Source organism: Condylostylus longicornis, unplaced genomic scaffold, assembly GCF_029603195.1.
Source record: "Condylostylus longicornis isolate FDR11 unplaced genomic scaffold, ASM2960319v2 ptg000135l, whole genome shotgun sequence".
Taxonomy (NCBI): domain Eukaryota; kingdom Metazoa; phylum Arthropoda; class Insecta; order Diptera; family Dolichopodidae; genus Condylostylus; species Condylostylus longicornis.
The window spans coordinates 9,640,066-9,652,202 of record NW_026578103.1 but is presented as its reverse complement, the minus strand read 5'-3'; the positions used below and the strand labels follow the sequence as shown (position 1 = coordinate 9,652,202).

The following is a 12,137-nucleotide window of genomic DNA, read 5'->3' as shown; positions in this document are numbered from 1 at the left end:
AATTAAAAATATCGGGATTATGTTGACAAAAGTGTTAGAATTCACAATTTAAAAAATTATACATTTTTTATTTATTGAGTAAATTTTTCTTTAAACATTTCAATCAAGTTTTTTAAAAAAAATTGCAATTTGAAGATATAATATGTTAAAAAAATGCAAATTTTAGCTCGAGTATCTTTCATTAAGACCTTAAAATATGCAAATTTTAAGTAAAACTCTATATTACTTAATCAATAAAATTTAGATAAATTAACTTTAGTAATTCATTTCTTCAACATGAATTTAAGGCCTCATCGTGTGTCTTCTTTTTTTTCGTTGAGTAATATAACATATATTTGTATGCATATAATGTAATTTTCGAGTCAGAACAAATTTTCTGTACATCTGATTTTACAAATTTTGTGAACGTATTGCGTACATCTCTGTTTTCCAAAATATACACAAAATTTAGTCAGCGTTTCATTCGCTGTGTATTTGCAGGTGACAAATTCAGTACCCTTCAAAATGATCTATATGCCCATTACCCATCATAAAAAAATGAAAGTTCTGGTTTGACAGTGACAAAAAAGCGAAATATTCTTATTTTCCAAAAATTCATTATTTTTAATTTTTTACTACATTTTACTACTACACTATATTATATATTAATTCAATTTGCATAAGACATTACAAAAATAAACTCTTATACACTAAGTAATCTAAAAAAAATTCAATTAAACGCTTATCTTGCGCACGTTCAGAATATAAAACGGCAAGTCTAACAATAATTTTTCTCTTACTGATAAAATTCATTGAGCGTAATTTTCTGTAAATTTATTTTTATGTTTTTGTTAAATTGCAATTATATTATGCTAAAAAAATATATGTATATCATAATGTATATATATATATATACAAAACATAACTTATTCTCCCTTGATTTTTCAGTTTATAAAAATTTTCTATGCGCTCCCATTTACTTAAATTCGTTCTTTCTTGGTGAAAAAGCAAGCAACAAAACAAAAGAAAATTCTTTTTTTTTTGCTTTAATGTAAAATGTGACTTTTCCACTTTGGCAATTGGCGGCTTGTTTGGCAGCTGACAATGTTTTTCTTTTCTTTTTTTTGTTGTTCTTTTTCTTTGTATTAAAAATAATTTTTATTTAGTCTATCTTCGTAGCTCGCTGTGAGTAGTTGTTTATAAGTCGGCGGAAGTAAAAACAGAAAAAAAATTTTTTTTTATTTTTTTTTTTTGTTTTTGTTTATTGAAAAATTTATTTAAATTTATTTGGATTACATTTATTTTTTGCCTATTATTTTTAATTAAAAATTTACAATGTTTTTCTTATATTAAGTTTTTTCGAATCTGATTCTTGATAGTGATCATAAGAAAATAAAGATTTTTAATTTAATTAAAAAAAATTATTATAAAAAAAAATGTAATTATAAATCAAAATTATTTATGTATGTGCATGTACATTAAAGTTATAGCTTATAATTATTAAAATATTTAATAAAATATTAAAATGTATGCCTACTTATAATCAATGTTTTTCGCAAAACAAGCAGAAAAATAAATAAATTAACAAATAATAAAAATTCTAATTTATTAGAGAAAAATATGTGAAAAAATTGAGTGGCATATAATTAATTTTCTAAATGCGACATTTTTCGCGAAAATATATATTAAAAAAAAAAAAAAAATATTAGCTAAATTTTCTCTTAGATAAATTAAAAACGAAATAGTATAAATAAATATACATATAATTATGTATATTTGTATAATTATACTAATGAAATATACATAATAGTAGGTGTATATAAAAAAATTTTCCGAAAAACATATGATAAATTTAACCCTTAAATGCACGATATGAATTTCGATTTTTAATTTTAAAATAAATTAGCGGATAATTAAAGATGTAAATTTTTAATTCATACAAATTACTTGAGTAACTCAAAGTTACTGAATAGCAAAAATATTAAAAGGTTGCTGTGGAAATCTTTTTTTTTTGTTTTGATAAACTTCCATGAAAAATTTGCATCCTCGAAATTCTTTTTATTGAAATTTAGATATGTACTAATTTTTTTTAAGCAAATCTTTCATTTTACGAAATTAAAATGAACGCTCCTTTATGGGGAAAAAAAGAAAAATGACTGAGCAAATTTTTAATAAATGTGTAGGTGATCTACAATTTTCGCAGCTTAATTAAAAACATTGTTCAATATATGATCTTGGCTTGCATTAAAATTTTATTTTAATTTTAAAAATATACATATTGCATATTTTAGTTCTCAAATAATAAATTAGAAATTTAGAACTTTGAGCTATGAAATTGGTTAAAATATTCACTACAAATTACTATTAACAACATGTGCACTTAATGGTTAAAATCGAAGAATTTTATGTTTTTTTAAAGAGAACCGAAGTAACTTGAAATTTTATATTTAGCAAATAGTTTAATTTTTGTATTCAAACAAAGCATATCTTCTTTGTTTTATATATATTTTTTTTAATTTTTAATTAATTGTTTAAAAACAAATCTTACTATTACTTTTTTTTCGAATTTTTAAACAAAATTTCTACGACGTATAAACTAAATTTAATGAAAATTAACAGAAAGAGGAAAAAAAATTAGTTTCGAATATTTTTTGTTGCTGTTATTTTTTTCTTAACTCTTTTGTGCTTTATTTTTACATACATACATAAAAGTTACCTGTTACATAAGAAACAAAAAATTTTTGAACTTTGCAAAGAAATTTTAAAACAAAGAAAATTATTATTAAATTAAAAAAAAAATTCAAGTAATAAAAATATTCTGTTTTATTTTTCGTTAAATAATTAAAATATTTAAATAAATTGAAAATATCTGTGATTTTTTCGGAAAAATAGAAATTTAAATTAAAATATTCTTTTAAAAAAAGTTTTTTGAAATAAAGAAAAATTAACGAAAATTATTAAAATATTGGCATGTAAGCGAAAATTTTAGCAAAAATAATAAAATATACGCAAAAATTTCGAATCATGTGTATTTGAATTAAAAAAAAATAAACTTGAATAAACGGCTAAACAGCTTTAAATTACAAAAAAAAATGAAGAAATCAGCAAATTTTCCAATTTGAATTTACAAAAGAAAAAAAAATACTTCTCAGTGTTTGCGATTATTAAAATTTGTTTTCAACAATAAAAAGAAAAACACCACAAAATAATTTTAATAAACGCTTAAATAATGCATTTCTCGTAAAAAGAAAAACAAAAAAAGAACAACAAAAAGAAAAAAATCGAAAAATTTTATAATAAATGAAATTTAATGCAATTATTATTCATTTGAAATCAAAACAACAATTATCGTAATTTACAAGCTTTTTAACGAAAATATAAAATAAAAGCAAAAAATTATTATTTTTTTTTTATCGTGCATTTTGTTTCGGAATTATGAAATAATTTTTTAACCTTAAAATTCCTTCACGTTAATTAAAAATATTGTGTGTGTGCATAAGCATAATGTTAGAGGAAGTAGATTGTAAAAAGAAAAAAACAAACAAATAAACAAAAATAATAATTAATAAAATTACAATCTGATTACTTTACATACTCGTATTCACATATTTTATTTTTGTTTTGTTTTTTATATACGTACTCTTATGTAGAGTTTTAGTGGTGAACATTTTCACCATTGTGTTTTACTTTTTCTAAATACCACATATTATGTTATAATTATTTAAAATAGGGAAATCTACTTTAGAAATATCAACTTTCTTTTACTTATAAATCCAAATTCAATTTGCTTGTACGTATGTGTATATACATATATGTTACATATACATACATACTATATGCTTTTCTAATAAAAGTTGAAATCAGTTTACTTAAATCATTAATTTAAATTTAAATTTTTTGCATTCGCATTTAATTTAGTTACGTTTAAATTATTGATTATTGATTGAGAATTTTGATTATTGATTGAGAATTAGGATTTTTATTATTAGTTTTTAATATTTTCGTTTTATCCTTCACAGTTAATTATTTTGTATATATATATTTAGTTTTTTTTTTTTTTAATAAATCACTGAACTTATTGCTTTGCTTATATTTAATGTTAAAAAAAATAAAATAGAAAAAAAAAATGAATATTAATTAATTTAGCCATGAATTTTTTAAGAAATTTACTTTGAGCTTTGATTAAAGTACGTATGTAACGTTCGAAATATATATTTTAGCTAAGTATTCGATATATTTTTTGATTTTTATTTTCAATAAGTTATTGGATCTAAAGTAAATTTTAGCAAGTGATATTTTCATAATATTAAAGTCAAAATTTTTCTAATTATACTTAGTGTAAAAGAATTTCGCTCCTTCCATATTTTCAATGAATAAAGTTAAACTGTTTTTGTATTAAATTTGTTATTTTTTTTCTACAAAAAAAATAATATTATGTACTTATATATTTATAAAGATATCGATCCGATTCGAATTCAACAAAGATAAAAAAGCAAAAGAAATTGGGTTGGGTTGGAACACAAAATGTTCCTACAAAATTTTGTTTCATATACCTATATAATTTTTGTATTAATTTATTAATTATTAAATTAATAATAATAATTTTTTAATACAATACTTACTGATTCGAAATACTGGAAATACTGTACATACATATACGTTAATTATGGTGTTGTAATATCAAAAAAAAAGTAACAAAATAAAAATTTAATTTCCCTCTTACGTTGTTCATTAAAATGTTTTTTTTTATTTTATAGATTAAACAGATTTATACACTAATTAATTTATCGATTATTTTGAAATTTTGAAAACGAATAAAAAATACAAAAAATTAATAAAAAAAATTAATGAAATTAAAATATTAAAAATGCACTTTATCAAAAAGAAAAAAAAAATTATTAATTAAGAAAAAAAATGTTATAAAACAAAAAAAAGAAAATTATAAAAAAAAATAAAAATTGTGATATTAAAATTATAAAATACGTAAAAATAACAAAAAAAAAGAGAATGAAAATGATTTGATTAAAAGTCATCCATCCACGAGACAATAATGAACAATCAAAAATATTCCAAATGATTACATTTTAACAAAAAATAAAATTGTTGAATTTTATTTAAATTTTTGTTAATTGTATTTTTTGGATATTACTTATTTGGATTACTTTACTTATATTTTCAATTTTTATCTTTCTACAAACTCATTAATTGGAATATTATCATTATTTATAAATAAAATTTTTCTGAAACTAAAATAAACTAATATTCGACAAAACAAGGAAAAATATTTAATTCTGAGTAAAATTGATAAAATATTGTAAAAGATGGATGAGGTAAGAAAAAAATTTCATAAACCTAATTTTATATAATTACCTAAATTAAATTATTTTTGTTGCAAATGCAAGTATTCCATACTTTTAACAAAATTTTAATAGAATTCTTGTTATAATTAAAAAATCTTAATCTTGAATCTTGGTATGTAAAAAAATTTTTAAAGTTATTTTCATTTACAGACCGAATATTAAAACTATTACTTATTAATTTCTGTGGGTACTGAATTGTATTTTGCCTAGAATACTTTATTTTAACAAACGCAAAATATTCTTTGAATTAAAATTATTATTAAATATTTTTATTTCATTTTTTAAGTGAATTCTATACTTAATGGTTCATATCACAAAATTAAACCTCGAAGTAAAAATTGCATATTTTTAGACGCAAGTTTTACGAGAAATATTATTTATCCGCGAGTACAATTTTCCTAATCAATTACATTTTTTTCATTTTCAAATCGTAATTAAAATTATAAGTATTAAAAATTAGTGAAAATTTATTAGATTTTTTATACCGTTTAAAGACAATTAAAAATGGGCTAAGTAACAATTAGATTTTTTTAGAAAAGAAACGAATTGTTATTTCAGGGACTAAGAAGTAAAACGGCCTAACCCACATAATTTTTTTATGAATATAAATGAGATTATAAATTTTAGAGGAAGTGTTAGGCCACTTTGCTTCTGAACTTCTCATTTATTCTACAGCTTTCCATTTAACTGCTTTAGTCAAATTTTAAAAGTAATGATTCGTGATTTATTTAAAATATTTTTTAAAAGATATCTTTATCAGCGATTACTCAATATTATTAAATAATTTCTGTTATACATTGATAATTTTATTTATTTGTTTGAAGAAAATTACAAAATAATTAGAAATACAGTAGCGATTGAAACATTTATAACCATAGAACAAAAACTATACGCAAACATGCATAAAATTTTACAGATCTATACTGACGTTGCCATGGAAATGAAATTGTTGTAATTTGTTGTTGACATGCTATAAAAATAACAAAAAAAAATAATTCGTTAATTTCAAAATATTTATGTTAAAAAAAAAAACGTTATGTTCAAATAGAAATCAAGAATCATGTAAATAAAATTATCACACCTTTCAAAATTTGAAATTAAAAAAAAAAGGTTTTTTTCATCTTTCAAAACTGATATAAGAAATTTCAAATTTTTTTTCTATTCTCAAATAATATTGTTCTAATGAAATTTCAATTTGCGCATAATTAAAGAAGATTTTCTAATGGGACCTAAAAATGAACAAAAACTTGTAGTATAAAATAAATAAAATGAATCAGAATTTTTTAAAGTATAAAATTTCACAAATTTTTGAGAATGTTTCGATTTCTCAATTTTTTTTAACTATTTATTTTTTTAGGCAAATCGAGACACCGTCATTAGTAAATCCAATTCATTCATTTAATGTTTACTATAAATTTTCTTAAGAATCGAAACAAATTATTAATAAAGAAATTTATTATTATTTTTTATAAAAAAAAGAAAATATTCATCAAAAGCAGAAAAAATAAAAAATGAACAAAATTTACTAACTAACTATTTTTGTTGATTTGACAATGAGTCATTTTCAAAAATCAAACGCAACTCTTTAACATTTAATATTATGAAATGTTAAAATTGTTGATTTCTTTTATTCATAGTTAAAAATTTCATTTTATTATGAAAAAATTAAAAGGCTTTATAGTAAAACAGAAACAAAAAATAAGTTTATATAAACAAAGTCAAAAACTTATCATCCAAATTTTTTTTTCTTTTCCTATTCATCATTAATTTATTTTTTCTTTTTTATTTAAATATATTTTAAAATTAAGCATACACTCAGAGAAAACCTATATGATTGTTGTTTAATTTGTTGTGTACAATTTCAATTATTAGCAATTTGGGGCTTTAGAAACGAAGATGTGCTAAGGAAAAATATAAACCGTAAAGTAGGAACGATAACAATTTCTAAAGTAACCATTGTTACTTTAGTAATTTCGAGTTACCATTGTGACAAAATTTTTATTTCACACGAATAAAGTAAATACGAATTTTTAGATTTTTTTCTTAGTGTATTTCATTTATTAATCAAAAATCGCTTTTAAAGCAACAATAAAACCGCGAAATTTTATTTCATTTCAAATTTCTTTTATTACTTCTTACCTTAATTAAGTATTTCAGTTTTTTTTTACATGAATTTGCAATTTTTAACAAACAAAATTCGTAACAAATAAATAAGAAAATGAAGTAAATTGTTATTTAAAATCAAAAGCTTATCAAAAACTAAAACAGAAAAATTGTTAAATTTTAAATTAATTTTTGTTTTCGAAAAATCTTAGTTAAAAAATAATACGTAATAAGTGTGTACTTTCATAAGCAAATATATTGGTATATGTGAACGTTATGTATTTGTAGCTACGAAAAAAGAGAAAACCATTTATTTATGTTTAACTATTTGCTTACCTACATATTTGCTATCTCTTTATGACTTCAAACAAAAGAATCAACTTTTTATTTTTCTTATTTTAGAGTCAAATAATTGTGAGCTTTTTTCGTTTACACTTTTTTTTCTTCATATTTTTTATGATACATTAAGTATTATATATTTCTTCGTCTTAAAAAAAACAAAGAGACAGTGTATGTGTAACCTCCACCTACACGAATTTTAACCTGAATTGACATTGAATTCCAATTGTACATAATATTTAAATTTTAAATATAATTTGTGAATATAGGTACGACGACATGGTATATACAGTAAGGATTCAACATATTATAGTAATTATTGTTGCATAGTTCTTATTTCTTATTAAAGTAGTTTGTAATTTAATGTTCGCGATTAGTTAAAAGTTATTCATTCTTTTGCAAATTTGTAAGTTTTTGAAAATGAAAAATCAAATAATTTCCAAAGATTAGTATTCTCGAATTAGTATACTGTACAAAATTTACAGCCTAATTAAAAATTTCTTTTTAGCACTTTTCCAAAAAATTTTTGAAAAAAAGTGCTTATTAGTTTCACTCTGTCCGTCCGTCTGTCTGTGTGTCTATTTACAAAACTTCTATACCCTTGAAGATAGAAACCTGAAACTTTACATGTACATAGATCCTTACTAGAAACTAATTTCCGTTGAACATAATTTTTACATATCTCCCCCTCAAAAAGTTATACCCCCCAAAACCCTAAAAATGCCATTTTTCAATTACTTACTGTAGTACAACCATATGCATTTTTCAAATTTTACAAACGCAGAAAAGCAGTGGGTTACTTCTTCTATCACGCATACTATACTCAAACTTTAAAAAAACAAAATGGCCGTTCAAATTTACCGTTATCTAAAGTCCTTTTTTTTCAAATTTTGATATTGTTTTTCTTCTAGACTCCATGTCGTGGGAGCCTGAAATTTTAGTAGCTTTTAGGCACTAACAAATGGTTTATTTCGTTAGAAGAAAATTTTTTTCCATCTCCACCTCCTCTCGAGTTATCGCCTCTTGAAATTTGTAAAGTTTGAATTTTTGACGCCCTATATTTCCGAAACCGTAAGCTTTTTGAAATTTCTATAAACGCAGAAAGCTAACGGTAAATTCCATGAAATTAAAAAATATAATTATTTTTCTTAACTCACGCAACTAACTATTAAAATTGAGTATTATGTTAACCTCTCTTTAAATTAATTTTTGCTTTATTTCAAAGACTGTGTAAATCGCTCATCCTAAATATATGCAATCCTAGAAATAGTTTCATATATGAAAGAAAATAGTTTTAATAGTGTGGTAGGTACACATAGATTGTTTTTCAAAGCACTATTTTCACTTGTTGTGGGGAAATAAATATGAATATAATTTACTTTAGGAAATAAATATGAATATAACACAGAGGTAGATCTTGCAATGTAACGCAATATTTTGCAGTTTTGTACTACATACGGTATAATGTAAATCGAAATTCTCAAGTTTGTTATATCGGCGGCTTACTGTACCTGTACATATTTTCATTTTATGTACAATTATACTTAATTCCATGTGATTTTTATATTAGCACGTTAATAAATTAATTTGCGTTCTATATGTTTTTCAAATAAAATGAAAATTTTTTTTCGCACTTTAATTATATTTTTTTTTTATTTAAAGAAAAAAAAATCAAGAATAAGTAATTGCTCTTTGTACATATTTACATACATCTGCTATAAAACAACCATTTTCTTACAATTAAAAGTAAATTTATGGAGGTCATGTTATTGAATTGAGTCAACAGTTACATTAAATTAAGGCAATTTTTCTTTTTCTTTTACATGGAATAAGTGAGAAAAACTCTTTAAAAGAAAATTTATAACCTATAGTCTCATATATACATTTATAATTATAAATTTTTATTTTTATTGCAATTAAACATAGTACATGTATAAATAAAATACATACTTTTATAGAAAGAAAATTAAAACCATAATATTTCTTTTTCTGTATTAATTATAAATTTTTAATTAATCCTCTCACTTATGAGATATCATATATGTTAGGACATTATTCAAATTAGATTAAAACTAATTTCTGTGTTGATAAAGCTATTAATGAACAAATTTACAATCTATTAAGTAACATTTTATTTATTATAATTGCTTGTGATAAAATATTTCATAACTACAAAATTCGAAATTCTAAATACGCATATATACCGTTATTAAAAAATTGTGATTCATAATACAATTTCAATAATTTTGTAATTTTTAAGAGGAAACAAGTATACAATGAATCATTTATACTTGATTAAAATTGTTTATCTCACAAAATAAATATTATGGAATATCTTTATGGAACACAAAATTAAAATTTAATTAATTCGTATAAGGAAAAAGAAATTTTCGTTTAACTAGTCTTATAATTATCATAATGAAATATAAAAACAAATGGTTACAGAGAAAAAATAAACATTCATATGGTAGACATCATTATTATTTGAATTGAATTCTTTTTTGGTTTTCGTAGTGAACTTCACGAGTACATGAACTAAGTATTTCATAATTTTCAAGTACATACGTATGACAAAGAAATAGTTTATTAATAAGTTGAAATACCCCAATTTAGTAGCTTTTACTCGTTCTTCATTTATGATTTTATGTGAAAAATACAAACTCCATAGAATTTTTAATTTTTAAATTCAAATGTAATTGCATTTCGGCATGTTATTAATTCCTTTTTTTTAAATTTATTACGGCAATTTTCTTACATTTTTCGCAAAATTTTAATAGAATTAAAAAGAAAACCGTATAGATTTCGGTCTGTTTGTCGATAATTGACCTTCTTATAAATCTTTCTTTAAAAGAAAACTAAATATTTTGATTGAGCATTATAAACGAAATTACAAAATTTTGGCTCAACAAATACTCATATTTTTTGAAAAAAACTAACAATTGCATAATAAAATATTTTTATAGTTTAAATAATACTTATATTTAAGTCAGTGTGTACGTCAATTATGTCAATTGAATTGGAAAAGCGTTAAGGTACAGTGAATAGGAATAACAATAAATAATATCAAGGGAAAATAGAAGAAAAAAACGAATTTGAGATGATGAAAAGAAACAAAAAAAAATTTAATTAAACAATGAAAATTTTGGGTGCGAATTTTTTTTCGATTTAAAAAAAATGTGCTGCTTTTGTTTTTATATTGTTTTTCCAATTTTGAAAAGAAAAAATTTAATTTATTTTGTTTTTTTTTTTAACACAAATTTGAGATCACTACCTCATATTTGTATCATTTTATATTTATTTTTAATAAGCATTTAAGTGCATGAAATATTTCTGTAAATACTAGTTGTAAAAATAATTGGATGATTTAATGCATTTTCCAAAAAGTATTTTGACAAAAAGTGCCTATTAGTTTCTTTCCGTCACAAAACTTCTATACCCCTTAAGATATACAGTGAAATTTTACATGTAAATAGATCTTTATCAGACACTTATTTCCCTAGAAGAAAATTTTTAATTAATTTAAAAGGAAAAGTGCTGCTTTACAAACCATTGAATTCACTCAGCTTTATTTTGGTTTTAAGTTCAGAATTATTTTACAATTCAGAATTATTTTATAATTTACTCAAATTTAGTAGCCTTATTTATGAAAGCAATTTTAAAATCTCAAACAAATTTGTTCAAACTTCTAAACCATTTGGTTTAATATGTTTGGTTTAAAAATTCATTATTTTTTTTAATTAAATTAAAAGTAACTTAACGATCCAACTAACAAAACTATATTGAGCGTTTTAACTTTTTTAATTTTTATTCTCAAATTATAAATGAATAACCCTATAAGATTTTTAATGTTTACATTCGATAAGTTTTTTTACTCTAATTACATTAAAAAAAAACAAAAAATAAAATTTTTTCATTGCGCGCACTGAGTTTTTACATTTCATGTTATTAAAGTTTTTTGTTCTAATTTAGTTTTAGATTTTTATAAATTACAAACTATAAAATATGAATTTCTATTGAATACTTACTTACCTATGATTTTTTCATCAAATTAATGTACTCCACTTTTTCTTTATAAAACGTTATAATTTAATTTTTCTTCATAAAACTATCATCAGAATATTAACAAGCACCTTGTACTTGTAATGGAAATTCTTGTTTGTTTTCTCTTGTACTCATATTTTTGTTTTGTAAAAGTACTCATATTTTTGTTTTGTACTAAACTAATCTGAATTTCCAAATTTCTAAATACAAAAAAAAAAAAAAAAAAAAAATAAATTTAGGAAAAAATTTCTGCTCCAGATTTTGTTCCCTATATGAATGACAACCATCAAAAACAAAAAAAAATCAAAACCGTAT

At 21.5% G+C, this 12,137-nt stretch overlaps 1 protein-coding gene across 5 annotated transcripts in view; it reads left to right on the top strand.

Moving 5' to 3' along the window:
* Positions 1-12,137, top strand: part of LOC129615448 (E3 ubiquitin-protein ligase Ufd4) — a 72,375-nt gene that overhangs the window by 15,939 nt on the left and 44,299 nt on the right. For 2 of the 5 annotated variants that reach the window (XM_055530664.1, XM_055530662.1), the window contains exons 1-2: positions 1,137-1,417; positions 4,737-5,309. The exons of 1 other annotated variant lie outside the window; for it this stretch is intronic. In XM_055530664.1, the coding sequence (XP_055386639.1) occupies positions 5,301-5,309 (9 nt within the window). In that variant the 5' untranslated portion in view covers positions 1,137-1,417; positions 4,737-5,300. Of the gene's footprint in view, positions 1-1,136; positions 1,418-4,736; positions 5,310-12,137 lie in introns of those variants that run through there. 2 more of the 5 variants (XM_055530666.1, XM_055530665.1) reach the window with 1 other exon arrangement.